We start from the raw sequence: 27,977 nt of genomic DNA on the forward strand, positions 1-27,977 counted from the left end.
CGCTGCCGGTGCCGGTGGCGCTGGCGGCCGGGGGGCGCCGCTGTGCTGCATTGCGGGGCGGGCGGCCCGTCCCCGTCCCCGTCCCTGCGCCCATCCCCGTCCCCGCCCGCCCGGTCGGCTCGGCCCGGCCCTCCCGGGGGGAGCGGGGCTATCGGGGCCGGGCAGCGCCGCCGGCTCCGGGTAGGAATGTCCCTGCGCGCCCAGATAATGTTATTTATATCGCGGTGCAGGGCGGCTCCGCTCCCCCCGCCCCGCTCCCGCACCGGCCCCGCCGCCGCCGCCGCCGCTCGCCCGCCCGCCGCCCCGCGCAGGTGAGACCCCGCGGCACCGGGATGCGCCGCTCCGGGGAGCACGGGAGGGACCGGGGCACAGCGGGAAGCGCCGGTCCCCGGGGACACGCGGCGGGGGGGGCACCGACAGGCGCTGCCCGCCCCGGGGATACCGGGTGGGGGGTGCGGCACCGAACACCGGGCGCGGTACCGGGCGAGGGGGGAAGGTGGGCACGGAGGAAAGTTTGGTGGCGAGGGTGAAGAGCCCTCCGGGGAGCCTGAACCCCCTTTTCGCCCGCCGCGGGGGGTCTGCTGTCACCCCGTGTCCCTCGGGGCTGCTCTCGGGAAGGACGGGGCGGGCGAGTGGCGGTGACTTTCTAGGGACACCCTGTGGACAGCCCGGGGACAGTGTGGGGACACCCTGGGGACACTTTTCCTGGGGTGCAACCCCTGGAGGGCTCCCCACACTAGTCCTTGGTGCTCCCAGCACTGTTGGGACGCGGTGGAAAAGCCGAGTCCTGAGGGTCTTGGTGGGACACATCACCCAACCCACTTCGTCCCCCAGTTTTTAGCAACTGGGCGGACTGGAGGGTTACTTGGAAGGCTTTTTGGGGTGCCGTGCCCTTGGTCCCCCTTGTCCCGGTGCCAGGAGGATGCTCATGGGTGGGTGTTGGGGTGGGGGAATTCTTACCCTCACCCCAATAACCTAGGGGTCCCCCAGGCCTGATTTCCCAGCTTTTCCCTTTATAAATCTCCAGCTCCCAAACCAGGGGATTGGGGTGCCCTAGAAGACGGTGGCAAGCACAGGAGACTCAGAAAACCTTGCTGGGCGCCAGCATGGCCCCCCACGGAGTATTTTATAGCTATCATGTGTATTTGGGGCACTGCCTGGTGATTTTGGGGTGCAGGGGGGGGCAGCCCCTAAGAAGGGAGCGGGGCTCAGCTAGCGCCGTGCGCAGGGGAGACCTATTTATAGCCAAAAATGTCTGTGGAGTGTCAGCACGTGTGCGTGTCACCGGCTTGGGTGACATGGGACAGTCCTGGCACGGCCGGCATGTGGCCCTGGGGAAGCCCAAATTCTCCAGGCGGGTGGGAGTGTGGCTGGGGAGCCCTGGCCGGGGCAGGGCAGCGCTGCCGGAGGAGCTGTGCTCTGCCTTTCCATGCCCAAGTGCCCCGTGCTGTGCCGCGCCGCCGTGCCGAGAGGGACCATCTGCTCCCGGCCCTGGCAGGCAAGAGACTGTTGGGGGGCTGGGGGATGCCCCCCGGCTCCTGCCCCTTCCCAACCAGAGCACGGCTGCTTGTGGACATGGGGGAGATGCCAAATCCAAGTGTTTTGGTGAAGTGGAGCAATGGGGACATGCCAGGCTCTGGGTGGCAGTGATGGGGCAGAATTTTGGGGTGTTTTGGGCGATTCTGATGAGTTTCTGTGCATTGGAAATGGGCTTGCTGGCAGCGTGCTGTGGCTGTGAGGGATGAGCCAGGGAACGGGTTTGAGGGTGCCATAAGTGCCAGGTGCCAACCACTGCCCCGGCCACCCTTGGGGTGTGGGGGGACATTCCCTATGCCTGGCGGGGGGACCGTGGTGGTGGCACGGTGCCAGCCCCTCACCGGGAAGTGCTGATTCACCGAGGCGAGCCGCTGGCCGGGGAAGGCGACGCTGCCCGGGCCATGGCCGCAGGATGCTGGCGGCGAGGCCGGCATGCTGGCATTCCCAGCTTTCCGCACGCTGAGCGGCAGGAATGACAATTCCCGGGTGGCGGGTGCTGGTGGCGGCGTGGCTGTGGCAGGGAGGGATGCTCGGAAGGCGCCGGTGTGGCGGAGGGAGATTTAAAGGGTGGGTAGCGCCCGCGCTGGGAATGCTCCCATGGGCCTGCTGTGGCTCCCTTCGGCGTCATCTCCTCCTCCTCCTCCTCCTCCTCCTCCTCCTCTTCCTCCTCTTTCTCCTCCTTGGATGCTTGGAGCCATGGCCCCGCTGCCGTGTTGTCGGGGACATAGTCAGAACTGAGGTATCCTGCAGAGTCTCGACACAACTTAGCACACCCAAACTGCTGGCAGTCCCTGAAGCTTTGGGGGCAAAATCCCCAAACTTGGTCTCCCAGAGGGCTTTCCTGCCAGGGCGAGCTGGGTGCTCTGGCAGAGGCACAAAGGCCCAGCTCCAGCACGCTCCTGCCTGCTCTGGTACACACCTGCATGGCCCTGCAGCCACACAAGTGCCTGTCGTGTGTGTCCCATGCACGCTCCGGTGTGTTCCTGCATGTCCTTGCTCAGGCATACAAACTCTGGCACATTTCTACTTGTCCTCGTTCACCTGTGCACACTCTGGCAGGTCCCTGTGTGTCCTTGCTCACAGGAGCACTCTGTCACACTTCTGCATGTCCTCGTTCATGTGTGGATGCTGTGACAAGTCCCTGCATGTCCTGGCTCACCGGGACACACTCTGCCACCCTTCTCCATGCCCTTCCTCACATTTGTACACTCTGGTGTGCTCCTGAGTGTCCTTGCTGTGCTGCCCACACTCCTGCATGCTCCTCCACGTCCTTTCATGCTCCTGGTGCCTCCAGGTCCAAGCCAAGGCCCTGCCTGTGCTGCCCCGATTAGGGTGCAGAGCTGGGGTGTGGCACAGCCTGGGCCACCCCGATAACCCTGTCAGGGGGGACATGGGGGATGCCCGGGGCATCCGAGGGGGACCTGGGGGCCCATGGGTTGTCACAGCTCACGGGGACAGCAGGGATTTGGGGCACACGGGGTTCCCCCTGGCACCCACTACTGAGGGCTCTGTGCAGCTCTGGGTTGCAGGAGAGGTCCTGGACATGCTGCTGGTTGCGGGGAGCCCCAGCCCATCTCCTTGCACCCCTCAGGGGGCCCCAGCAGCCACCGACAGCTGCTCAGAGGCATTTTTAGATACCAGCCATGTCCTATCTGTGTCTCAAATGTCCCCGGGGGTGGGTGCCCCCCCCTGCCGGCAGCTGTCACCCACTTTCTGCTACCGGTGCTGGCAAAGCCCCTGTTCAGTGCAGGGGTCGGGGTGGAGGTGAGCAGCAGCCCCTTCCCTGGGGGCATCCAAGGATTGGGAAGACACCTCTGGGGACCTGGGCTGGGGTTTCAGCCGGGCAGAGGGCCCTGTGAGGGGATGCAGCACCGTAAATAGCCATTAGCACAGCTCGGCAGGGCTCAGCACGGTGGTCCTGGAGAGGGCAGCTGCCAGGTGCCCCCCCAACACCTGGGTGGGGCGAGGCTAAATCCCTCTGAGCAGCTTATCCCGCGGCTCTGAGCCGCAAATCCCCACGTGCCGCAGGGCCACTGAGCCACCGTGTCCGCACTGATGCTCACGGTCCCGCTGTCCCCCAGGGGCCTCTCACCGGTAGCCGACGGCCACCGGGCCGGGGCACACTGGGACCATGACCTCGGCCAATGACTACGAGCAGCTGGAGCTGCAGCAGCAGTACAGCCGCATCAATGTCCGCTGGGACGCGTCCGACGATGAGCTGGACAACGACAACAGCTCCGCACGGCTCTTCGAGCGCTCCCGCATCAAAGCCCTGGCAGGTGGGTGGCAGGTCCCCTCGGTGCCACCTGGGTTGTCCCCACTGTCGGTGACCGCGTGCCCGCTGTCCCTCCAGATGAGCGGGAGGCCGTGCAGAAGAAAACCTTCACCAAGTGGGTGAACTCGCACCTGGCTCGTGTCACCTGCCGCATCTCAGACCTCTACATGGACCTCCGGGACGGGCGGGTGCTCATCAAGCTGCTGGAAGTGCTGTCAGGAGAGCTTCTGGTAGGAATCCCATCCAGCTGGAGACCCTGGGACCTGTGGCCTGCCATGGCACACCACACCATTTCTCCTGGCGCTGGCCAAGGGGTGGGGTGGCAGCATGGGGATGGGGGTGTCTCTGGGCAGGGCTTGGGGTACCCAGTGTGGGAGGGAGGGTGCTAAGCACTGTCATGCCCCAGCCCAAGCCCACCAAGGGCCGGATGCGGATCCACTGCCTGGAGAATGTGGACAAGGCGCTGCAGTTCCTGAAGGAGCAGCGGGTGCACCTGGAGAACATGGGCTCCCACGATATCGTGGATGGCAACCACCGCCTCGTCCTTGGCCTCATCTGGACCATCATCCTCCGCTTCCAGGTGAGGACAGGTGGTTCGGGGCATTCCTCTGCTTCACACCTCATTCCCAGGTGGGAGCCATCCTCCATGGAACTGCTGTTCCAACCCTAGAATGTCCTTTGGCCCCCAGATCCAGGACATCATTGTGGAGACGCAGGAGGGCCGGGAGACACGCTCTGCCAGGGATGCACTGCTGCTCTGGTGCCAGATGAAGACAGCAGGGTAGGTGGTGGGACCCCCATGTGACCGCGTCAGGGTCTGTGACTGTCCAGAGAGTGACAGCGACACCCTGTCCCCATCGCAGGTATCCCCATGTGAACGTCACCAACTTCACCTCAAGCTGGAAGGATGGGCTGGCCTTCAATGCCCTCATCCACAGACACAGGTAGGTGGCACAGCAGCAGGCACTGCGGTGGCAGTGGCACCAAGAGATGTCCCACAGGTGTGTCACTGCTGTCTTGTGCCCTCTGTTCCCAGGCCTGAGCTGGTTGACTTCCAAAACCTTACCAAATCCAATGCCCGGCACAACCTGGAGCATGCGTTCAGCGTGGCAGAGCGGCACCTTGGCATCACCCCTCTCCTCGACCCTGAAGGTGAGGCAATTGCTGCAAGTCCCCCTGCCTCAGCTTCCCCAGGGACATTCCCAGGCTCCAGAGCCTGGAGCACAGAGAAGTTCCCAATACATGAGAGGAGGGCCTGGGTGGGCACAGGAGGGACCTCATGAGGCTGTGGTGGCCTGTGAAGTTGGGTTGAGGTTGGGTCAGGAGTGACGCCTCTCACTCACACCGGGCAGATGTGTTCACGGAGAACCCTGATGAGAAGTCCATCATCACCTACGTGGTGGCCTTCTACCACTACTTCTCCAAGATGAAGGTGCTGGAGGTGGAAGGAAGGCGCCTGGGCAAGGTAGGGAACGGCGTTGAGGTGGTCGGGGGTGTTCTCTTGGGGTGCTGGTCCCTCATGCTCTCCCCCGGTCCCACCGCAGGTCATCGAGCACGCCAAGGAGACGGAGCGGATGATCGAGGGCTATGGGGGGCTGGCGTCCGACCTGCTCACCTGGATTGAGCAGACCATCGCCTCCCTCAACAGCCGCAGCTTCGCCAACTCGCTGGCTGGGGTGCAGCACCAGCTGCAAGCCTTCAGCACCTACCGCACCGTGGAGAAGCCCCCCAAGTAAGAGCCCCCTGCTCCCCATGGCCGCCCGGTGGTGTGGGGCACCCAAGGGTGCCCAGCGCTGAGCTCTCTCTGGGGCAGGTTTCAGGAGAAGGGCAACCTGGAGGTGCTGCTCTTCACCATCCAGTCGCGGATGAGGGCCAACAACCAGCGCGTCTACACCCCACACGAGGGGCGCCTGGTCTCTGACATCAACCGGGTATGGGCTCCGTCTGCTGTGGTACTTGGGGGCTGTCTCCTGTGGTCAAGTCAGGTCCATCTCCTGGGGGAAACTGAATTCCTCTCCTGGGGCAGATTGGGTCCGTCCCCAAGCAGTTCAGGTCCTTGGGCAGGCTGGGATGGGTCCTGGAGCAGGATGAGTCCATCTCCTGAGGCGGTTCAGGTCCATCCCAGGACATGTTGAATCCATACTGGGACAGGACTGATCCATGCCATGGCAGGTTGTGCTCCTCCACCTGGGGGGCACCAGCAGAACAAGACACGGGTCGGTGGGAGGATGTGGGATACGGGGGATGTGCCACCTGTCCAGTGCCGCCTTCCCGCAGGCCTGGGAGCAGCTGGAGAAAGCGGAGCATGAGCGGGAGCTGGCGCTGCGCAACGAGCTGATCCGCCAGGAGAAGCTGGAGCAGCTGGCACGGCGCTTCGACCGCAAAGCAGCCATGAGGGAGGCCTGGCTGAGCGAGAACCAGCGCCTGGTGGCCCAGGTGAGGAGGGGAACCACCCACCCCAGGGACCCCCGCCCTGGGGAGCTCACCAGAGCCTCACCATGGGCTTTGTGCCGGGCAGGACAACTTCGGGCAGGACCTGGCAGCTGTGGAGGCAGCCAAGAAGAAGCACGAGGCCATCGAGACAGACACAGCTGCCTACAGGGAAAGGGTGCAGGCCATTGAGGCGGTGGCCAAGGAGCTGGAGCTGGAGGGCTACCACGACATCCAGCGCATCAACGGGAGGAAGGACAATATCCTGCGGCTCTGGGAGCAGCTCCTGGAGCTGCTGGCTGCCCGCCGCCAGCGCCTGGAGATGAACCTCACCCTGCAGCACCTCTTCCAGGAGATGCTCCATTGCATCGACTGGATGGATGAGGTCAAGGTGAGCTGTGGGCATTGGGTGTCACCATGGGTGAGGTGTCTTTGTCCCACCAGGTGTTGGTGGGAGTTCACTGGGGAGGGAGATGAGACATTTGTTGGGGTGCTGGTGCTGAGTTTTGGGTGTCAATGCAAAGTGGCTGAGGGTCTCCTGCAGGTGAAGCTGGCATCTCCTGAATCTGGGAAGCACCTTCTGGAAGCAGAGGAGCTGCTGCAGACCCACCGTCTGCTCGAGGCTGACATGGCCGTACAGGCAGAGAAGACCCGCGCCATCAGCGCTGCTGCCCTCCGCTTTGCAGACGCTGAGGGTAGGTGTGCCAGGACACCCCTGCATCCCTGGCGTGGCCAGGGGAAAGCAGGACACTGTCCTGACGAGCACCCACTCTGCTCCCTGCCCAGGCTATCGTCCCTGTGACCCCAAAGTCATCCGGGACCGCGTGAGCCACCTGGAGATGTGCCGGCGAGAGCTGCAGGTACTGGCGGCACGGAGGAGAGCCTTGCTGGAGCAATCCCGCTCCCTCTGGACCTGCCTGTGGGAGCTAGACGAGGCAGAGAGCTGGATCAAGGAGCAGGAGCAGCTCTACTCCTCCCTGGACTTCGGGAAGGACCTGCCGGGCGTGCTGCTGCTCCAGCGCCGGCACGCTGCCTTCGAGGCCGAGCTGCGGAGCCGGGGCGGGCGGCTGGAGCAGACGCTGGCGGTGGGCGAGGGGCTGGCGGCCGCGGGCCGGGCGGCCGAGCAGCTGCGGGAGCGGGGGGCGGCCGTGCGGGCGCTGTGGGCGCAGCTGGAGGAGCTGGCGGCGTTCCGACGGCGCGGCTTGCGGGAAGCCGAGGGCTTCTTCCAGTTCCAGGCGGAGGTGGAGGAGTTGGCGGAGGGGCTGCAGGATGCCCGCCGGCGGGCGGCCGCCGAGGAGCTGGGCCAGGATGAATCCCGCACCCTCGTCCTGCTGCGGCAGCACCAGGAGCTGCTGGACGAGCTGGCGGCCGCCCGGGAGCAGCTGGACAGGCTGGCTCAGCAGGCCGAGGGCTTCCCGCCGGAGCTGCGCGCCGGCCCCGAGGCGCAGAGCCGGCTGGCGGCCCTGCGGGAGCTGCAGGCCGAGGCGGCCGCGCTGGCCGAGCGCCGCGGCCGCCAGCTGCAGGATGCCCTAAACCTCTACACTGTTTTCGGGGAGAGTGACGCCTGCCATCTCTGGATGGGCTCCAAGGAGACCTGGCTGGGAGAGCTGGAGGTGCCGCAGGCGCTGGAGGACCTGGACGTGACGCAGCGCAGGTAAGGAAGGAGCCCCTGCCGTGGCCGTGCTGCCGCGCCCTGTCCTGAGCTGCTGCTCTTCTAAGCCTGGACGTTCCCACAGGCTGGACGGGCTGGAGCAAGACATGGCCACCGTGGCTTCCCAGATCGCCGCGGTCAACCAGGCAGCCGACGGGCTCCTGGCTAGCGGGCACCCCCGGAGCCCCCAGGTCCGGCAGTGCCGGGAGCAGCTCAACGAGAGGTACGGTGGCGGTGGCGCCGGGGCAGGCGGGTGGCGCGGTGCCGGTGCACTCCCCGCCATCCCCCGCCTCTGTCCCGCAGGTGGGGCCGGTTCCGGGAGCTGGTGTCGGAGCGCCGGAGGGCGGTGGGCTCGGCACTGCGCCTCCTCAACTACAACCTGGAGTCCGAGGAGACCCAGAAATGGCTGCGGGGCAAAGCCCGGGCGGTGGAGGCCACGGCCGAGCTGGGCCGTGACCTGGCCGGCGTCCTGGCCACTCAGCGCAAGCTCTACGGCATCGAGCGGGAGCTGGCAGTGGCCCAGGACCGCCTGGCCGCCCTGCGCTCCCAAGCCGAGCGCCTGGCCGAGGAGCGGCCCGAGGCGGCCACCGAGGTGGCCCAGAAGTTGGCGATGGCCACCTCCGCCTGGGACGAGCTGCAGGCGGCCCTGGCAGAGCGCGCAGCGTCTCTGGGGGAAGCCGGGCAGCTCCGGAGTTTCCTGCAGGACCTGGATGACTTCCAGGCGTGGCTCTTCGGCGCTCAGAAAGCCGTGGCGGCCGTCGATGAGGTGCCGGCATCGCTGGGGGAGGCAGAGGAGATGCTGCAGCGGCACGAAGCGGCCCGGCGCGATGCTGAGGAGCATGCGGGAGCCTTCGCCGCCTTGGTGGAGGCGGGGGAGCGGGTGCTGGGGGGACAGACGGACCCCGAATACGAGGGGCTGCGGCAGCGCCTGGGCGGCGTGAAGGACGGCTGGGCTGCCCTGGGCAAGATGGCAGAGGCTCGGAAGCGCTTCCTCACCCAGTGCCGGAACTTCCAGGAGTTCCTTCGCGACACCAAGCAGGCGGAGATCCTCCTCACCAAGCAGGTGGGTGCTCAGGCAGTGTCCTTTGGGTCTCTTGGCTCACGGGCACCCCAAAAGCGGGTGATCATGCACTGATCCCTTGCTGTGCCCCTCAGGAGTACACGCTGTCCCACCTGGAGCTGCCCTCCACGCTGGAGGGCTCGGCTGCTGCCCTGCACCGCTTCCAGAACTTTCGTGCTGATGTGGAGAGCAATGCCAAGAAGGTCCCAGAGGTGGTGGTTGGTGGCACCAAGCTGGTGGCTGAGGAGAACATCTTTGCCGAGAAGATCTCTGAGAAGTGCCGAACTCTCCAGGAGCGGTGAGTCCGGCACAGGGCTGGCGGATGGGTGAGCAGCATGTGGGCAGCGGGGCTGATGCTGCACATCCATGGTTCCCTGACAGGCATGGAGCTGTCATGGACAAGGTGGAGGAGGCAGCAGGTTTGATGCAGGACAACCACGACCTACAGACCTTCCTGCAGAGCTGCCGTGAGGTAGGAATGCGGCATGGCTGGTGTCATCCCTGGGGGTCCCCACTGGCTGAGCACTGACACCTTTTCCCTGCAGTTTGATGCCTGGGTGGATGAGAAGATGCTGATGGCTCAGGATGTCTCCTATGGAGAAGCCCGTGGTCTCCACAGCAAGTGGCAGAAGCACCAGGCATTCATGGCTGAGCTGGCACCCAACCAGAGCTGGCTGGAGAAGATTGAGGCGGTGGGTGCCAGCACCGTGATCGGAGGGGGGGAACAGAGTTGGGGAAGAGTCTGGAGTGTGAGGAATTGCTGAGGGAGCTGGGAGAAAAGGAGGCTCAGGGGGTATCTTCTTGCTTTCTACAACTCCCTGACGGGAGGGTGCAGCTAGTTGGGGGTTGGCCTCTGCTCCCAGAAAACAGGGAAAGTACGAGAGGAAACAGCCTCAAGTTGCACCAGGGCAATTAGGGAAAATTTCTTCAGGGAAAGGGTTGTGCAGCCCTGGCACAGACTGCCCATGGTGGTGGTGGAATCCCCATCCCTGGAGGGATTTTAAAGCTGTGTGGAAGTGACATTTGGGGACATGGGTTAGTGGTGGCCTTGGCAGTTCTGGTGGAATGGTTGGACTCGTTATCCTGGGACGTTCCATGACTGGAATGCTCCCAGCCTGCTGCGTGGGTGCGATGCCCCCGTGCCGCAGTGACCACCCACGTGTGCGCTGTTGCCGCAGGAGGGGACGGAGCTGGCCGCGCGCAAGCCGCAGTACGGCGCGGTGGTGACGCAGCGGCTGGAGGAGCTGCGGCGGCGCTGGGCCGAGCTGCGCAGCGCTGCCGAGGACAAGGGCCGGCAGCTGTTCGAGGCCGAGCGCGCGGCGCTGTACGCCCGGAGCTACGGGGAGCTGGAGAGCTGGCTGGGGCGGGCGCAGGAGGAGCTGCGCCACGCTGAGAAGGTCAAGGACCTCACCGCCACCAACCTGCTGCTGAAGAGGTTGACGGTGGGTGCTGGCACCTCACATGGTCCTTTGGGAAAGGGCAGGAGGTCCAAGCCGTGGAGTTTGCTCCCAAATGGGACTGGGGTTCTCCATCTAGGCTCAGATCCCTAACTTACATGGATTTGCCCCGCTAGAGACTGGAAGAGCAAGTGAAAACATGGATGAAGGAGCTGGAGGAACTGGGGTGGCAGGGCACCCCTGGTGCTGGGGACGTGCCAGATACCACCAGGCAGGAGCAGATGCTCCGGCAGAGAGTCCTTGAGCTGCTGGAGCCACTGGAGAGGAAGAGGAAGGAGCTGGAGACTGCCAAGGCCATGTACCAGCTGGGGCGGGATCTGGAGGATGAGGCGGTGAGTGTTCTTGCTGTGGCAGGGGCGGGGGGGGCTGGGGGTGCCCATGAGTGCTGCAGGGGGCTCAGTGGATGCTCCTTCCCGCAGCTGTGGGTGCAGGAGCGGCTTTCCCTGGCGAGGTCAACGGATCACGGCACCGACCTCCCGAGCGTGCAGCGCCTGACCAAGAGGAATGAGGTGAGCCTGGGTACTGCAGCAACAGCCACCATCCCGGGTAGTCCCTCGGGATCCATCCCATGGGTGACTCTCACTGTGACTTCCCTCCTGCCGGCAGACACTGCAGAAGGAGCTGGCGGGCCATGCCCCCCGCCTGGGCGAGGTGCTGAGCCGGGGAGAGGCAGCGGGGAGCGGTGAGGAGCCAGGCCCGGAGCTGGCGGCACAGGCGCAGGAGCTGCGGGTGCTGTGGGAGACGCTGCAGGAGGAGGCAGCCGCCCGGCACCGGCGCCTGCGGGAGGCTGAAGAGGCCCAGCAGTACTACCTGGATGCTGACGAGGCCGAGGCCTGGGTCAGCGAGCAGGAGCTCTTCATGGGACCCGAGGAGAAGCCAAAGGTGAGGAGTGATTCCATGTGGTGCTCCGTGTTTGGGGGGTCTGTGCTGCACTGGGCTGGGCTTTGCTGGGATATCCAGTGTTGACCCAGGTGGTGCCACGCTGTTCTGTTAAACATCATCCACATGTGACACACCATGGTGTGTCCTGCTCCTATGTGTTGTTCCTGTGCCATTACACAGCATCCATCCCATTCCATGCCATGCCCCTCTGAGCTCACCATTGCTCCCTGTGGCATCAGACGGAGCCAGGGCACTTCCCACAGGGCAGGCACTGAGTCTAGGCCCTAGTCCGTGTCCCCCAGTCATGCCTGGTGCTGATGGCACCAATGTTTTCTGTGCCATAGGATGAGGAGAGCTGCTTGATGATGCTGAAGAGACATGTCCGGCAGCTGCGCTCCATCGAGGACTACGGACAAACCATCAAGGAGCTGGCGGGCAGGGCGCAGCAGCTGCTCTCTGCCGGCCACCCCGAGGGGTAGGTGCTACACCACGTGTCCCCTGTCCTTCGGGGCAACCCCCTGCCCTCAGCACCGTGTGGGTGGGGGCTTTGGCTGGAGCTCTGGCAGTGTCAGCTGCTCCAGTTGGGCTGGGAGGTGGTCGGAGAGGGATATGGGGAGCACAAAGCGGGTCCTTCACCCCCAACCCCCCGGATGTCAACACGGGTGGGTCTGGGACATGTTTTCCTGGGTGAGAACTGGGTGTCTGTGTGCCGGGGCCGCGCAGGGAGCAGATCATCCGGCTGCAGGGCCAGGTGGACAAGCACTACGCGGGGCTGAAGGAGGCGGCCGAGGAGCGCCGCCGGCGCCTGGAGAACATGTCCAACCTCTTCCAGCTGAAGCGGGAGGTGGAAGAGCTGGAGCAGTGGATTGCTGAGCGCGATGTGGTTGCTTCCTCCCCGGAGATGGGGCAGGACCTGGACCATGTCATGGTGAGAGTGATGCCGTGGATGTAGTGGTACTGATGGGTGGCTTGAGGAGGGCGACTTGACTCTTCTCTTCCCTCCATGCAGCTCCTGCGGGAGAAGTTTCGTGAGTTTGCGCGGGAGACAGGCAGCGTGGGGCAGGAGCGTGTGGATCGGGTGAACCTGACCATTGAGGACCTCATTGACGCGGGGCACATCGAGGCAGCCACCATAGCTGAGTGGAAGGACGGGCTGAACGAGAGCTGGGCTGACCTCCTGGAGCTGATTGACACCCGCATGCAGCTCCTCGCCGCCTCCCATGACCTGCATAAATACTTCTACGACGGTGCTGAGCTGCTGGCCCTCATCGCCACCCGGCGCCAGGAACTGCCCCAGGATCTGGGCGAGGATGCCGGCACGGTGGAGGCTTTCCACCGCATGCACAATGCCTTTGAGAGGGACCTCCAGCTGCTGGAGGCACAGGTGAAGCTCCAACCTGACGTGGATGCCAGCACTCGGCATTCTCTGTCGTCTGGTGGAAGGTGTCCCTACCCATGTTGGAGGCTGGGCTCAATGGTCCTTGAGGTCCCTTCCAACCCAAGCCGTTCTGTGGTTCGTGCAGGTGCAGCAGTTCCGGGAGACAGCAGCGCGCCTGCAGACCGCCTATGCCGGGGAGAAGGCAGCTGGAATCCAGGAGCAGGAGCAGGAGGTGTCCAGAGCGCTGCAGGAGCTGCTGGAAGCATGCAGCGGGCGCAGGGCACGGCTGACGGACACGGCTGACAAACACCGCTTCTTCAGCATGGCACGGGATCTGCTCTCCTGGATGGAGAGCACTGTCCGGCAGATTGAGACACAGGAGAAACCCAGGTATGGATGAACCCAGCGCGTACCCAGGATGGGACATGGAACCGATGGCACTACTGACCCTGGTGCCTCTGTGTCCTCAGGGATGTCTCCTCGGTGGAGCTGCTGATGAAATACCACCAGGGAATTAAGGCTGAGGTGGATGCTCGGGGCAAGAACTTCACCGACTGCATTGAGCTGGGCAAGAAGCTGCTGCAGCGCAAGCACCAGGACTCACCAGAGGTGAGGGAATCAGGGATGGGGGGTGGTGGGAGTGATGCCATCTGGGCCGCTCCCTAACAGCATCCCCTCACAGATCAAGGCGAAGCTGGTGGAGCTGGTGGACAAGAGGAAAGCCATGATGGAGACGTGGGAGCAGCGCTGGGAGCGGCTGCGGCTGCGTGAGTGCGCCGGGGGTGCCGGGGAGGAGTGCGGCAGTGCTGGGGGTGGCAGGGCGGCTGGTCCAGGGGCTGAGCTCTGCCCATCCCTCCCACAGTGCTGGAGGTGTGCCAGTTCTCCCGCGACGCCTCGGTGGCCGAGTCGTGGCTCATAGCTCAGGAGCCCTACCTGGCCAGCAGCGACTACGGGCAGACGGTGGATGCGGTGGAGAAGCTGCTGAAGCGGCATGAGGCTTTTGAGAAGTCCTCCGCCACTTGGGAGGAGCGCATTGCTGCCCTCAGGAAGCTGACAACGGTGAGAAAGGCTCGGGATGAGGCCTCTGCCTGCCCTGGTGCAGTCTGCCCCCCATCCCTTACCACCTTCACTCCTTGCCTGGCAGCTGGAGCTCCTTGGCGGACGCTCTCTGCGTGAGGGGCTGGCGCGGGACGGGACGACGCGCTCCGAAGCTCCCGACTACTGCCTGGATCTGGATGGGGAGCTGGAGGCCGGGTAAGGGATGCCACCATCATTCCATGTGACCAGGGACACTGTTTCCACATCCCTTTTCTCAAACCATTAACGATGTTTTGTAGCATTAAGGGGCTTTTTAGCAATTTGCCTTTTCCAAGCAATAAACTGATGCTGATGAAGAGGAGAGATGAAGGTCAAGCCTCACCCTGGCAGGGCTTTTATCTCTCAGGGGGGACAGGAGAGCAGCAGCCAGCCCCATCCCTATGGGATCACGTCTAGGATGGGGATGCTGACTGGCTGTCTCCCTGTGCAGGTCAGAGGAGGAGGAGGAAGAGGAGAAGAAGGATGTGAGCACACAGGACACTTCGCTGCCCACTACAGATGGACCAGAGCCGGTCAGTTCTTGAATTTAGCTTTTACCTTCCCCGATGACCAAATATGTGTCCCTGCATGCAAAAAGTTGTCTCTGCATGCAGAAAGGTGTCCCTGCATGCAAAAAGTTGTCCCTGCATGCAAAAATGTGTCCCTGCATGTCCCACAGCTCCTGGCACCCCTTGTGACCATGACCTCACTGTGTTGACAGATCCCCATATTCCCAACCCTCACCTTGTCCTTGCCTTGTGTTGAATAAATGTTGAATGACCCCAAAAAGGCCGGGTGGGCAGAGGGGTACTGCAGGTCCCCTTTGCCCCAGCTCCTGGGGTGACATGGGGGGTGGCATCCATGGTGTACGCGTGTGTCTGGGATCCGTGCAGCGCCCAGAGTTGGAGTGTCTGCCCTGGGGCCACCGTGTCACCCCAAGGGACATCATTGCTGTACGGGACATCAGCAGCCTGCAGGGCATCGTCACCCTGCGGAGCATTGTCACCCTGTGGGACATCATTGGAACCATGCAGGACTTCTGCACCCTGCAGGGAATTTTCACCCTGTGGGTTATTATCACCCTGTGGAACATCATCACCGCGAGAGACACAGTCACCATATGGAGATTGTCACCCCATGGGGCACTGTCACCCTGTGGGACGTTGTCACTCTACACAGCATCAGCAGCCTGTGGGGCATCATCACACCCTGCAGCATTGTCACCCTCCGAGGCAGGCATCGTCGCCCCCAGGGCATTGTCACCGTGTGCCAGCCCCTGTGCTTGCTGCCAGCTCTGCTCCTCCCACGTGCTCTGCCTGTGCAGGGACACGATGGCTCTCTGTGGCTCTGCCTGCTTGGGGACAGGAACCCCTTTCTGCCTCTTCTGCCTGCCTGGGGACATGGGCATCTCCTGGCTCTTCAGGGACCAGGTTACTCTCCCCTGCCTGGGACAGGATCCTTGAGTGCCTACATGGGAACAAGCTCCTTTGTGCCTGATCAGGGACGTGGGGATCTTCTGGCTGCTCAGGGACAGTGTACCCCTCTGCCTGCTTGGGGACATGGCCATTTTCATCAGCTTGGGGACAGTAGCCCTCTCTGCTTACTGCCAGCCTACTCAGGGACATGGGCATCCTCTGGCTCCTTGGGGACAGGAACCCCTTCTGCCTCTTCTGCCTGCTTGGGGACATGGGCATCTCCTGGCTCCCGGGGGCAAGATCATTTCTGCCAGCACAGGGACGTGTACATCTTCTGGCTACTCAGGAACAGGATGCTCTCTGCCTGCTTGGGGACATGGCCACTTTCAACTGCTTGGGGACAGGAGTGCTCTCTGCTTACTGCCAGCCTGCTCGGGAACATGGCCATCTTCTGGATCCCTGGGGACCAGATCACTTTCCCCTGCCTGGGGACAGGATCCTTGAGAACCTACTTGGGGACAAGAACATTGCTGCTGGCTCGGGGACATGGGCATCTCCTTGGGGACAGCGTCATGCTCTCCCTTCTGGGGCACATGGGAATCTTCTGGCTCCTTTGGGACAGGGTGGTCTTTGCTTGTTCAGGAACACAGACACGTTGCCCTGCTTGGGGACAGGAGCCCCCTCTACCTAGGACATCTCCTGCTGCCCTGGGAGCAAGATCACATTCACCTACTTGGGGACAAGACCCCTGACTACACATCTGGGGACAAGATCACTGCCTGCCTGGGGACATGGGCATCTCCTGGCTCCTTGGGGACAGGGGCCCTGGCCAAGCCCCTCCTGTGGCACCTAGCTGAATGGGCATCCCCTTCGTCAGGCACCACTGATGCCTTGAGATGATGGCACTGATGCCACAGTCCCCAACCAGACCTCCCACTGTCCCCATGTCCCCTGGGCTGGTGACAACACTGAGGTGTCTCCCAGGACTGCTCATCTAGCTTGGTTCAACCTCATCACCCCAAATCTGAGGAGACACTGGCACCAAGACTGGGGGCTGCCAGGGCTGGCCCATGTCCCAGCCTCTCACTTGGATCCTCCCAGTAGCCACCAGTTTTTGAGTACTGGAGCTGGTGCCTTCACTGGCACTGTGCCGAGGGTCCCAGCTGATTGCTGGAGTCTTCCCAGTACCCACCAGTTCCCACAAATGGAGCTGGTGGGGTCACTGGCACTGAGATCTGGGGGTCCTAGGGCTGGACCATGTCCCAGCCACTCACTGGGATCCTCCCAGTAGCCACCAATTCCTGCATGCTGGAGCTGGACGCATGGACACGCACACACACTGACACCACACTGAGACCCAGGGCTGGACCATGTCCCAGATCTCACTGGGGTCTTCCCAATAGCCATCAGTTCCCACACACTGGATCTGGTGGGGTCACTGGCACTGCTCAGAGGGTCCCAGGGCTGGGCTCACTGCAGGATCCCAGACACTCAGTGGGGGATCACATCTCGGATGGGGATGCTGAGCCATCCTCCCCACAGTCACCAGTTCCCTGTTGGAACTGCTGGGGTCATTGGCACCCAGCCACTCACTCGGGTGCTCCCAGCAGACACCAGTTCCCACATTCTGGAGCTGGTGATGTCACTGGTATGGAGACCTGGGGGTGACCCACCCCCAGGACACCAGACTGAGGTCCATGACCCACTGGTGACAGCAACCCGCGTGCCCGGTGCCACCATGGGAGGGGACAACACCTTGCCGCGGGTCCGTCAGTGGCAGTGGGTGGGCGACACTGCGGCATAACCACGCTGTTGCCTCGCAACAGCTGGCACCGAGGACAGGTGACGAGGAGCCGGTGTCACCGACCCCACGGCCACCGCGGGAGGAGCCGGAGGAGCCGGCCACGCTGCCCGCCCGTGTCAGCAGCGTCCAACTGGAGGGCTACCTCGGCCGCAAGCACGACTTGGAGGCGGCCACCAAGCGCGCATCCAACCGGTAGGCACGGCAGCGGTGGCAGCGAGCGCGGTGTCCCCGGCGGGGCGGTGTCCCCAGGGTGACACAGTGCTGGCGCAGGTCGTGGAGCACGCGGTACTGCGTCCTGCGGGGCGGCCAGCTCGCCTTCTTCAAGGACGCCAAGAGCCGCGCGCTGGGGCTGCCGTGCCAGGGCGAGGAGCCCCTGGGGCTGTGGGATGCCCGCTGCGAGGTGCCCGCGGGCTACAAGAAGAAGAAACACGTGTTCAAGCTCAGGTGAGGGTGCGGCGCCTTGCGGGGTGGCACAGTGGGCATGCGTGGCACTGGTGTCTGTGCTCTGTCCCTAGGCTCAGCAATGGCAGCGAGTGGCTTTTCCATGGCAAGGATGAGGTGAGGGGTGGCCTGGGGGGACACGGGGTGGCTGGGGGATGTGGTGGTCAGCAGTGCCCAAGGGGACAGGGGTGATCAGGGAGGTCCAGAGGGACACAGGGTGGCTGGTTGTTCCCAGGGGGACACCAGTGGTGCCCAGGGGTATATGGGGTGGCTGTAGTTGTCCAGGGGACGTGGTGGTGGCCAGCAGTGACCGGGGTACACAGTGATGGCCAGGGGTCATAGTCAGCAGTGGCCAGCAATGCTCAGAGGGGCTGGGGATGGCCAGGGGTGCCATGAGGACACAGTGAGGGGCTGCCAGTGCCCAAGGGGACATGGGTGCCTGTGGAAAACTTGGAGCAACTGGCATTAGCTGGAGGGCCCTGGCGTTGGCTGGGACTCTGTTGGGGGGCCAGGGAAGCCCCCCTGACCCCTCCCCGTGCCCGCAGGAGGAGCTGCAGGCCTGGCTGCAGGGGCTGAGCGCGGCCATCACGGAGTGTCGGGGCAGCCGCGGGAAGGTGCAGAGCCTCCCCCTGCCCATACCCCCCGCCCCCCCTGAAGCCCCCCTGCCCCGCAAGGACAAGGAGAAACGCTTCAGCTTCTTCCCAAAAAAGAAATAACCCCCCTGGATGGCGGGGGGGGGTGGGGGGATGACACCCCATGTCACGCCAGCGGGGCCACGCGTGCATAAGGAGATGCGTGTGCGGTACCTGCACAGGTGCCACCAGGTCTAGAGGGGCATGCGGGGGTCACGCATGGGCAGGAGCCCCCGAGCCCCCCCGCCACGAGCACACGTGTCCGTGTGCACAGTGTATATATATATATTTGTATTTATATATATACATACATTTACACGCTTCAGGCACACCCCTCCGCGGAGGCGGCCGCAGGCGCCCCCCAGGCGTGTGCCCCCCGTGCCCATACGTGTCCCTGCACGCACACGTCTGCACACGTGTGTCCCCGCATGCAGGTGCACCCCCGGCCCCCCTCCGCACGCACGGCACAGGTGTGCGCCCCACAGGTGTGCATGGACCCCCCAGCACCCGCACGGGGGGCGTGTGGGTGCCCCCCAAAGCCATACCCCCCCCCCACAGCGCGTGGGTGCAGAGGGGGGACCCCCTGGCCCCTGCGGGCACCAACCAAAGAGCGTCAGCCCATGGGGGCCCCTCTCTGGCACCCCCATCCTGTGCGCCCCCCAGCCGGGGTGGGGGGGCCCCCTGCACCCCGCAGCTGGGCCGAGACACCCTGGGGGGGGCGGGCGACCACAAAGGAACTTTGGGTTCAGTTTGGGGTTTTTTTCTAATAAAGATGTGAAAGCAAGTGGGGTGCAGTGCTGGGTGCCTGCGGAGCATGGGAGGCCGCAGGTACTTGTAGTGGGAGGTTCTTGGGGTTCCCCAGGTCCTGTGGGCAGAGAGAACCGGGGTGTCCCTTGTCCAGAGCAAGATGAGAGTCTCCAGGGTACTCCTTCTGCCAGGTGGGTTGGGGGAGTCCATGGGGTACCCCTTTTCCTGTAGGCTGGAGAGCCATGGGGTCCCCTTCCAGGTACATCGGGGTCCATGGGGTGACCCTTCTCCTGGACAAGCTGTGTGTCCATGGGGTGCTCCTTCTTCCAAGAGGGCTGAGGGTCCACGGGGGTGCCCCTTTTCCTGGGCAGATTGGAAGTTTCCAAAGGGTTCCTTCTTCCAAACAGCAGGGGGCCCATGGGGTGCCCCTTCTTCCAGATAAGTTGGAGGTCCATTTGGTTCCCCTAATCCCAGGCAGGTTGAGGATGCATGAGGTGACCCTTCCTCCAACTAGACTTGAGGTCCATGTGGTGCCCCTTCTCCCAGGAAGGTTGGGGGTCCACGGGGTGCTCCTTCCCTTGGAGTCCCCAGGACACCCGTTCCCCCCTAGCTGGCAGCGTCGAGGGTCTGAAACTTCTGCCGCAGGTCCCTGACGAGGCCGTGGCGCAGCGGCTCGGGGCTGCCGGGGGTCTCGGGGCAGCGCCGCCGGTACTCCTCGGACGCCTGGTAGGCTTTGCAGCGCTCCACCACCGCCTTCAGGCAGATCTTCTCCCGCGTGGTGGGCGAGCGGATCTGCACGTAGGCCGGGGGCTCCGGCGGCAGCCGCTCCAGCACCAGCACCCGCTGCCCCTGGCCCAGAGGGGCTTCGGCCGCCACCCACAGCGCCCCATCACTGCTGTACCGCGCTGGTGCCGGGCTCGGGGTGCTGGAGCCCCCGTTGGCCTCAGCGCTGCGGCTCCGGCCGCTGCCCCGCTCCTTCCCGGCCGGGCGCCCACCGCGGCCGGGACCCTCGGGCGCCGAGCGGCTGCGGCTCACCAGCGGCGGCCGTGGGGCCCCGAAACGGGCACGGAGCTCCCGAACGTCGGGCCAGGCGAAGGGTTCGGCGTCCAAGGGGCTTGAGGGGCTGCGGGGGGCACGCGGGGACGGGGACGCCACCAGCGCCTCGTCCTGCGGCACAGCCAGCGAAGGGGTGCTGGGGGGAGGGTCCCCGTCCTCCTGCGGCGGCAGCGGGGGGCGGCGGGTGCCGGCGCGGCGGCTCTTGATGCGGAGGCTGTACTGCCGAGCCAGCTGGTACACCTTGGTGCCCAGATGAGGGGGTGTCAGCAGCAGCTGCGGGGGTGGCCCTGGGGGTGACACCGCGGTGCCCACGTCATCCTCCTCCACGATGAGCAGCGGCTCGGGGGGCTGCGCCCCGTTCTCCTGGCACGGCTCTGGTGCCTCGGGCTGGGTGGGGGGCTCAGGGCTCTCGGGGGGCCGAGGGAGCCCATTGAGGCGGCACACGGAGCTCCGCACCAGCCCCTTGGGGATGAAGGAGAGGCTCTCGCGGCGGCGCACCCCGAAGCCGGCATCGCGGTGCTCGGCGTGGCCATAGTAGCTCTTGATCTTGTCGAGGAGCAGGCGGTCCCGGTTGGAGAGCAGCGATTCCCGGCGGGCTCTGATGAGAGGCTCGGGCGAGGGGATGGCACTGCGGGACTCCTCGGGCTCCATGGATTCGAGTGGGGGGCCCCCATCCAGGCTGAGGGTGCTGCCACCGTGGCTGGGGGTGCGTCCCAGGGTCCCCTCCAGCGCCAGGCTGCTCCTTCGGGACAAGCTGCCTCCGCCGCCAAACCGCTCGGCGATGACACTGGCCTGGTCCAGCACTGAGGGTGGCAGGATGCTGGCGGCTCCTTCCCCCTCCTCCTCCTCCTCTTCCTCACTGCTCAGCACCTGCAAATCCTCCGCAGCGTGCTCCGGTTCCCTGTCCCCACTGGGCAGCGCCAGGGTCCCCACCAGGGATGGGGATCTGGGGACCCTGGGGTGCTCCCCAGCACTGCTGTTAGGGCTGTGGGTGCTGGGTCCCTGGGCACTCCCGGGTGGGGGCCGGGGGGTCACACTGACCTTCTCACAGCTCCCTGGCCCCCAGCTGCTCGGCCGCTTGGGTCCCTCCAGCACCCATGGGTGTTCCCCAGCCTGGGCAAGACAAATGTGGGGAGTCATGAGCTGGGGGGCAGCCAGGTTCTCCCAGCAGGTTAAATCCCAGCCAAGCCATGGGGCCCTGGGTGGGGGCACTGAGAGCAACATGGGGTGCCCTGGAGTGGTGTGGGATGTCCTGGTAGTGAGGCAGGCTACCCCAGGAGTGATGAGAGAGTGCCCCAGAAGTGATTTGGGGTGCTCTGCATGCTCTCCTGGGGTTTGAAGGGCTGGTGTAGGTACCTGCTCCTCCTGGAGCTCCAACAGCAGATCCCTGGACCCTGGCAGCTCCTCCTGGCAGTCCTTGCCCAAAGCCTCCTCTTCCTCCTCCTCCTCTTCCTCCGCCACCACGCCCTCAACCGTTGCCCAGGCTCTGGGGTGCTGGTGTGGCTCCCCCACTTCCAGGAGCGCCCCGTCGCTGCCCGTGTTCTGTGTGGGGGTGAGCGCCGGGCTCAGCACCCCGTGCCAGGGCTGGAGGGACTGGGCGCCCCAACCCACCACACCCGGCCTTACCTTCAGCCCTGCCAGCCAGGATAGAGAAAAGCAGAGATTAGTGGAGCCAAAATCCCCCAAAATTCCCCCCATGGCCCCCAGCCACCCCTCTGCCTGCCACACCAGTGCCACGGTCCTGCCAGCTCACCTTGCTCGCCCAGGTGCCACAGGTTGTGCTTGGCGGGCTCTGGGGGAAGGGGAGGTGACAGTGGCATCACCCCCGTGTCCCCCAACTCATCAGCACCCCGAGCCCCCTGATCCCGTCCGCTGTCCACACCCGACTGCCTACGCCCCCCGTGTCCCTGCAGCCGCTCCAGCAGCGTCTCCGTGTGCCCCTGGTGCTGGAAGGGCTCTGCGGGAACAGGGATGAGGCACCATCAGCACCCGGTGCCACCCTCCCTACGGGCTTTGGTGTCACCCAGCCACAGCTGGGCCCTGGTGAAGGGGTGACGGAGGGGTAGCATGGTGGGAACACACGTGACACTGGTGACACGCGGCTCTCACCAGACTGCCGGCGTCCCTGGAGTGGCTCGGTGGCAGCGTCACCCAGGGGCTGGCAGGACCAGCTCTTCTTCAGGCGCTCAGGGCTGCAGCGGGGCAGGCGTGGGGGGTCTGTGGGGACAGGGAGTGACACCGGGGAAAACGGGGGGGATCGAGTAGGGCAGACAGGGAATGATAGGGCACTGGTGGCACTTACAGAACAGGTCCATCTCCAGGATGGCTTCCTTAGCCTGGGTGGAGGGAGGATGGAGAGAAATGGGGCAAAGGTGCGGTACAGCTGCCCCCCCTTGCTGTGCTGGGGGGTCCCTGGTGTCACTGAGGTGCCCACCCCACCAACCTCACCTTTTGGGGGATGGTGGCGTGGTGGTTCTCCAGGATGAGCCGCTTGATGTGGTGAGTCCACACGCGCTTCTCCTCCACGCTCTTGGCCTGAGGGCACAGGGAGGGTGGTGGGGTCAAGCAGGGGGTTCCGGGGTGTCCCCAGGGTGCCCCCCACCCCATGCCCCCCTACCTGCAGGCTGTGCTGCTGCTTGCCATGCTTGTAGTGTGCCAGGCTGAAGCACAGCGAGTCCCGCGTGCTCTCAATCAGCATCAGTGAGGAGCACTGTCAGGAGAGGCGTCAGCATCCCTGGAACTTCCCACCCCAGCATCCACTGGGGTCCCTGGCACTCACTGGGCTCCCCCATTCCCAGCATTCCCCAGTTCCCCCAACCCCAGCACTCACTGGGGTTCCTGGCACCCACCCTGTCCCGCCATCCCGGGGATCCACAGGAGTTCCTGGCACCCAGTGGGCTCCCCACCCCTGTCACCCTCACAGTCTCCTGTCCTTATCCCGCACCGGGATGTGGCTCTTGTAGACATAGTGGTCACCACGGCGCTTGGTGATCAGCAGGGCCTTGTCGAAGAGGAAGAGTGCACGGTCGTGGCGCACCCGCTGTGTCCGAAATGTGCCCTCCAGCACCAGTTCCCCGTAGCTCGTCAGGTCTGGCCCCTTCCAGCCCAGCAGCAGTGACTGGATCTCCTGCACAGACACAGGGGCATCAGCACCCCTGCCACACGGCCCATCTTATGTCACCTGGTGCCACCCACTGCCCCTGTGGTGTCTCCCTGGTGTCCCCCCGGTGCCCACCTGCTGGCGGATGGCGTGCTCGTGCTTGCGCTTCATGTCATTGATGTACCAGGCCACGCAGGTCATGGTGTCGATGGCCTCCAGCACCAGCTCGTAGTCGTCCCCCGCCTTGTGCTCAAAGTGCCTGGCGATCTCCTGGGCACAGCACAGGACATGGGAATGTGCCGTGCCAGGTGCCTGGACTGCTCCAGGCAACCAAGCCGTGTCCCTGTGCCACCCCGTGCCGTGCCGGGCACCAGGCGCTCACCTGGAGCAGCAGGTGGTACTTGAGGATCCTCTGGACAGGCTTGAGCAGGTAGGCCCCAAGGGGCAGCGCGTGGCGCAGGCGCTCCTGGCATTCCCGCAGGAACCGTGCCTGGACCTTGCTCCTCATGCACTCGGTCAGTGCCGCCACCGAGCTGCGGGCAGGGAGGGGGCTCAGACCCCTGCCCACCCGTGTGCCCCCTGCCCGCCTCCCTGCTCACCCAGGTGTGCCCCCAACCCACCTGGGGTAGTTGTTGCAGTACTGGGTGTAGATGGCAAATTCCTGGCTCTGCAGGTAAGGGGAACACAGTGAGAGCCTGGTATGACCACGTGTCCCCCCCGGTGTCCCCACAAGGCTCCCTGTGCCCCCCACTTTGCTCGCCCTTACCCGGGTGACGAAGCACACGGCCACAGCCACGGGGTCATTGGCACAGCTCTCCAGGTTTTGCAGGAGGGTGCTGGGGGGCACAGAGAGGGCAGGGTGACCACAGCCCCCACACACCCACTGGACAGGGTCACAACCCTGTCACCTCCCAGTGGCACCTGCTCCCCCACCTGCTGAGCTCATAGATGTCCTCGATGTTCCCGAAGAGCGCGCTGACCTGCTCCGGTCGCAGCACCGGCTCCTCCGCGTCGATGATCTTGCCCAGGTAACCCTGCCAGGCACCCACGGTGGCACCATTGCACCCCTAGACCCCAAACTGTGTCTAAGGGGTGTGCCCCCCTGTGCCCCCTGGCACCCACCTCCACGATGCTGCGCAGGTCACGGGCGTAGGTGCGCTCTGACTCCACGATCTCCTGCACCACGCGGTCCAGGTAGCTGGGCTTGGCCCCGGGACCCCCGAAAGCTGCCAGGGGGTGCCCACCGCGGGCAGCCGGCCACCCCCCCGGGGACGCGTTGTTGTTGGCGTTATGGAGCCCCTCGGCCCACGCCTCGGTCCTGGTGCCGGGCGGATCCTCCATGGCACAGCTGGGCTCCGGGCTCAGGGCAGGGCGCTGCGGGCACGCGGGCACCGGCATCCCGGCATCCCCGGCTCAGGGTGGCTCTGGGGGGAGAATGGTGGGTTAGGGGGTGCGGAGAGCCCCCAAATATGGGTGGCATGTGGCATCAAGGGAGTTCACCCTGACGAAGAGTCCTGACGACCAAACCCTCTATTCCAAGGGGTGCTAGCATCCCCCAATCCCAAAAATCCCTGGGTACAGCACAACGGAGGACCTCCGCACAGCCCACCAATGCTGAGATTTGAGTCCAGCCGTTCCTCATCCCACACCCAGGGACCGCGCTGGGGCCGGGTGGGACGAGCGCCTCTGCTCCCACCCACCGGGGCCGTGCGTCACCGCCGCGCCCGCGGGACACCTTCCAGGTGAGCTCAGCGCCGGCTCGCCCTTCCGGACCGCCGGTGCCACCGGGATCCTCCCGTGCCACCGAAACCGCTCAGTGCCACAAACACGGCTGGGACAGCCAGAAAACAGCGGCCAGTGGCAAAGCGTGTGGGAGTGTCGAGGCCAATTGAGCCCGGTCACCGCAGCGGGTGGCCCTGGGGACAGTGACCTTGAGCAGGGCCACGTGCTGCGCCGGCGGCGTGGCCGCCCGAGCCCCCCGGCACCCCCGGTGCCGGCACCGAACCGGTCAGGCCGGTTCCCGCCGCCGCTTCCCCACACCCACCGTGCCGCGTGGCCGCCATCCAGCCACCGCCCTCCCCGGGGCTTCCCCGGGCACGCCAGGAGCCCCCCAAAACGCCACCGCGGTGCCTCCTGAGTGGGGTTCGGGCCCGTGTCCCCAGTGGTGCCACAGCCCGGAAGCCCGGGTGCTGGCACATCCAGCCGTGCCAGGGGGCACCTCCCGGGTACCCCGGATCCGGGTGACTGCGGGAGCAGCTCCCCCAGCCCCCAAATTCCCCACCCCTACAGGCATCGGGCAGCCGGTCCCAGGGTCACCTCGAGCCCGGGGGTGGCACCCAGCCGGTGACACCAGAGCCAGTAGACCCCGGGCATCCTTCCGGGTAGTGTTTAACCCCTATCCCACCCTGCCGGGGGGACAAGAGAAGACCCCCAGGTGGCACGGGGGGACCCCACAGGGGCTCCCCCACCTAACACCCGGGCGAGGATTTATGGCTCCCGCAGCTCGTCCCCGAAGGCCACCCCCGGCCATCCTAATCCGCTCACAACACCGGGATTACGGCGCCGGTCTCACGTCACCGGGACCGCGGCCACTCTCCTGGGCCCCCGGGCCGCCGTCATCCCGCCCGGTGATCGATCGGGGGGGTTGATCCTCTTACCCCCCCAGTGTCACCTCGGTGGGCACGCGGCCGCCCGGAGCCCTCCCGCTCCCGCCTGCTCCGGGTGGGATTAGCTGTGACCTTCACGCCCCCGACCGTCCCCAACCCCGCCAGAGAGAGGACGGGCGATCCCCCTGGAATGCCGAACAGGGGGCTCTGGTGGGTCCCCAAAACTCCCCGGTGGGGGAAACTGAGGCAGGCGCCGGGTTCGTGGTGCCGGGCCGGCGGGAGGGAGGTGGGATTATCTCCCCACCGTGGGATCGCCGGCCCCGTTGCACATTCCAGCGCGGGAGCTGGGGCGCGAGGCACAGCCCACGGCGTTTTCCCAGGATCCCGGCACGGCACGGCACGGCACGCCGGGAGAGGGGCCGCGGCGCGCCAGCCCGCCGGAGCCATATAAGGGCAGGCGGTTCACCATTTCCAGGCATTTTCCAGAATCCCAGCGGCCTTGGGAGCGGGGAGGTCGCCGCCGGCTCCGGCGCAGCTGCCGCGGCCGTCGCTCCCGGCCCCGGCTGGCACCGCCGCTGCCCGGCGGGCACGGGCTGGGCGCCGGCGCTCCCGCCCGCGGGGACTCGGGGGGCTCGGCACCACGGGGGTCCCCGTGTCACGGCATTCCCGGGACAAGGCGGCACCGACCCGCGGGGCTGACAAAGCCTCTTAGTGCCCGGCGCCCATGGCGTCGCGCCGCCTAATCCCGAAGGAGGGGCGCAGGACACCCCCACCTCCCACCGGGACCCCTGTCCGGGGTCACCCCACATGCCACAGCGTGTCCTGCACCCCCGGCTCGGCTTGAGGACATCCCCAGTTTCTCTGGGCGCCTGTCCCGGGGGTCTGCCGGCACCCCAAGGTCCTGCTGTCCCCTGCCCCTCGGGGACCCCAGTATCCCCAACTCCCGCTCCGTGGGGGCCCCCACCTCCTGCCTCACTCCGGGCATCCCTGGACTCACGAATCCTGCCTAACCAGGGCCCGTGGATCCTGCTCCACCGGGATGCAACGGCTCCTGCCCCACCAGGACCCACGGATCCTGCTCCACCGGGACCCACAGATCCTGCCGCGCGGGAATGCAACGGCTCCCGCCCCACCGGAACCCAGGAATCCCACTCCGCTGGGATGCAAGGACTCCCTTTCCACCGGGCCCCTCGGCTCCCGCTTCACCGGGATGCAACGGCTCCTGAAGCACCGGGACCCCCGGATCCTGCCCCACCGGGAGACCCCCGCTGCCGGGGACCCTCGGGACCGCCCTCGCCGGGCGGGGACCCCCGGCTCCCCTCCCGCTGACCCCACGGCCGTGCCCCGTTCCCGCCGGGACCGGACTCACCGCGCTCCGCTACCGCCGCCGCCCCGACCCGTCCCGGCCCGCCCCGTCCCGGCCGTGCCCGCAGGAAGCGGCGGGAGCGCCCCGGGGCGGGGACAGCGGCCGCCCCGCCCGGCCCCGGCAACGGGAACGGGGACTCCCGGGAATGGGAGCGGGACAGTAGCGCAGCGAACCCGGGCGTGACCACGGCACCGTCCGGTACTGTCCCGGTCCCGGTCCGGTCCAGGCATGGTTCCTGCACAGTCTTGGTACAGTCCTGACACGGTCCCGGCACAGTCCAGGTGTGGTCCAGGAACTGTCCAGGCACGGTCCAGAGATGGTTCAGGTACTGTCCCAGCACGGTCCCGGTACAGAACTGGGCGTGCTTCTGGCGTGGTCCCGGTACTGTCCAGGCACGGTCCCGAGACGGTCCCGGGACAATCCCGATCCTACCCGAGCTGCACCGAGCATGGTGGATGGGAGCCCGCAGCCATCGGGTCACCCGTGGGGTCCCTTCCCAGGGGACACGGGCACCCAAAGGGGTCCCAGCCACGGACACCCCCCATTCCTGCCCGAGGGGACACAGTCAGGGACACAGACACCCATTGCCACCAGGCACGGGCTGGATGCAGGGTGTCAGGGCGGGATGGGTGCCGCGGGTGGGGCCTGGTCCCAGTGCCCCTCCATCCCACCTCAGCCCATCCATGACTGGTGCACGGCCTGGCACTGCTGTGACACTTGAGTCCCCAAATCCAACTGTGTGCCAGCTCCACGGGGGGCTTCACCCCCCCAGTAAAGCCGGGGGCCAGCTGGAGCCCCCGGCCCCTCATGGCACCTGCCACCAGAATGGGCCCATTCTACAGCCTGGAGCGCCGGCACTGGATCCGCTCAAAGGCCGGATTGTTCCGAGCGCAGCGGGAGCCTGGCCAGGCCCAGCACTGGCACTGGCACTGGCTGGTGTTGTGGGGGGACGTGTGGCATCCGTGGGATGGTGGTGTCCCCACTGCCCTCACCGGTATGGGAATGTGTGCTCTGCCAGTGTGCTGGGCATGTCTGGGAAGGCGGCTGTGGCTGCTTTGCTGGGA

The 27,977-nt window shown here is 65.5% G+C and overlaps 2 protein-coding genes across 5 annotated transcripts; one reads left to right on the forward strand and one right to left on the reverse strand.

Annotated features, from left to right (window-relative positions):
• Positions 1-174: 174 nt before the first annotated feature.
• On the forward strand, positions 175-27,111 carry SPTB (spectrin beta, erythrocytic). 3 transcript variants are annotated; one of them, XM_041406204.1, is made up of 36 exons: positions 1,733-2,103; positions 3,618-3,815; positions 3,890-4,041; positions 4,218-4,391; positions 4,501-4,592; positions 4,675-4,755; positions 4,848-4,963; positions 5,164-5,276; positions 5,356-5,543; positions 5,625-5,742; positions 6,089-6,247; positions 6,330-6,632; positions 6,786-6,936; positions 7,028-7,895; positions 7,978-8,115; positions 8,196-8,955; positions 9,048-9,250; positions 9,334-9,424; positions 9,498-9,644; positions 10,131-10,394; positions 10,526-10,741; positions 10,829-10,918; positions 11,016-11,291; positions 11,636-11,766; positions 12,015-12,219; positions 12,301-12,675; positions 12,815-13,059; positions 13,140-13,278; positions 13,352-13,436; positions 13,532-13,728; positions 13,814-13,923; positions 14,198-14,279; positions 16,988-17,157; positions 17,236-17,409; positions 17,481-17,523; positions 17,952-18,822. In XM_041406204.1, the coding sequence occupies exons 2-36, from the start codon at positions 3,668-3,670 to the stop codon at positions 18,120-18,122; spliced, it is 6,975 nt and encodes a 2,324-aa protein (XP_041262138.1). In that variant the 5' UTR covers positions 1,733-2,103; positions 3,618-3,667; the 3' UTR covers positions 18,123-18,822. The 3 variants fall into 3 exon arrangements, with proteins under 3 accessions (XP_041262137.1, XP_041262136.1, XP_041262138.1); XM_041406203.1 differs by lacking the exons at positions 1,733-2,103; positions 17,481-17,523; positions 17,952-18,822 and adding exons at positions 175-311; positions 26,562-27,111; XM_041406202.1 differs by lacking the exons at positions 17,481-17,523; positions 17,952-18,822 and adding an exon at positions 26,562-27,111 and having other exon boundaries at positions 1,727-2,103.
• PLEKHG3 (pleckstrin homology and RhoGEF domain containing G3) lies at positions 19,381-26,998 on the reverse strand. 2 transcript variants are annotated; one of them, XM_041406205.1, is made up of 16 exons: positions 26,917-26,998; positions 24,064-24,365; positions 23,875-23,975; positions 23,708-23,777; positions 23,562-23,608; positions 23,324-23,474; positions 23,077-23,211; positions 22,786-22,968; positions 22,459-22,551; positions 22,290-22,376; positions 22,144-22,177; positions 21,951-22,058; positions 21,595-21,798; positions 21,468-21,475; positions 21,198-21,383; positions 19,381-20,954 (listed from the first exon to the last, which is right to left on the reverse strand). In XM_041406205.1, exons 2-16 carry the CDS (start codon positions 24,337-24,339, stop codon positions 19,392-19,394), a joined length of 3,246 nt encoding a protein of 1,081 aa, XP_041262139.1. In that variant the 5' UTR covers positions 24,340-24,365; positions 26,917-26,998; the 3' UTR covers positions 19,381-19,391. The 2 variants fall into 2 exon arrangements, with proteins under 2 accessions (XP_041262139.1, XP_041262140.1); XM_041406206.1 differs by lacking the exons at positions 21,595-21,798; positions 21,951-22,058.
• Positions 27,112-27,977: the final 866 nt, after the last annotated feature.

This window comes from Onychostruthus taczanowskii, unplaced genomic scaffold (genome assembly GCF_017590055.1).
Source record: "Onychostruthus taczanowskii isolate IOZ18803 unplaced genomic scaffold, ASM1759005v1 scaffold246, whole genome shotgun sequence".
In the NCBI taxonomy this organism is placed as follows: Eukaryota; Metazoa; Chordata; class Aves; order Passeriformes; family Passeridae; genus Onychostruthus; species Onychostruthus taczanowskii.

What these genes read in the sequence shown, in the direction of transcription:
- SPTB (XM_041406203.1), top strand. Translation starts at nt 3,668, where the DNA reads ATGACCTCGGCCAATGACTACGAGCAGCTGGAGCTGCAGCAGCAGTAC. An exon ending in TGGTCTCTGACATCAACCGG is followed by an intron (nt 5,743 to 6,088) that starts GTATGGGCTCCG and finishes GCCTTCCCGCAG; the next exon opens with GCCTGGGAGCAGCTGGAGAA. An exon ending in GACCCGAGGAGAAGCCAAAG is followed by an intron (nt 11,292 to 11,635) that starts GTGAGGAGTGAT and finishes TCTGTGCCATAG; the next exon opens with GATGAGGAGAGCTGCTTGAT.
- PLEKHG3 (XM_041406205.1), bottom strand. Translation starts at nt 24,339, where the DNA reads ATGCCGGTGCCCGCGTGCCCGCAGCGCCCTGCCCTGAGCCCGGAGCCC. An exon ending in AGCACGCCATCCGCCAGCAG is followed by an intron (nt 22,969 to 23,076) that starts GTGGGCACCGGG and finishes GTGTCTGTGCAG; the next exon opens with GAGATCCAGTCACTGCTGCT. An exon ending in AGCAGCAGCACAGCCTGCAG is followed by an intron (nt 22,377 to 22,458) that starts GTAGGGGGGCAT and finishes CTGTGCCCTCAG; the next exon opens with GCCAAGAGCGTGGAGGAGAA.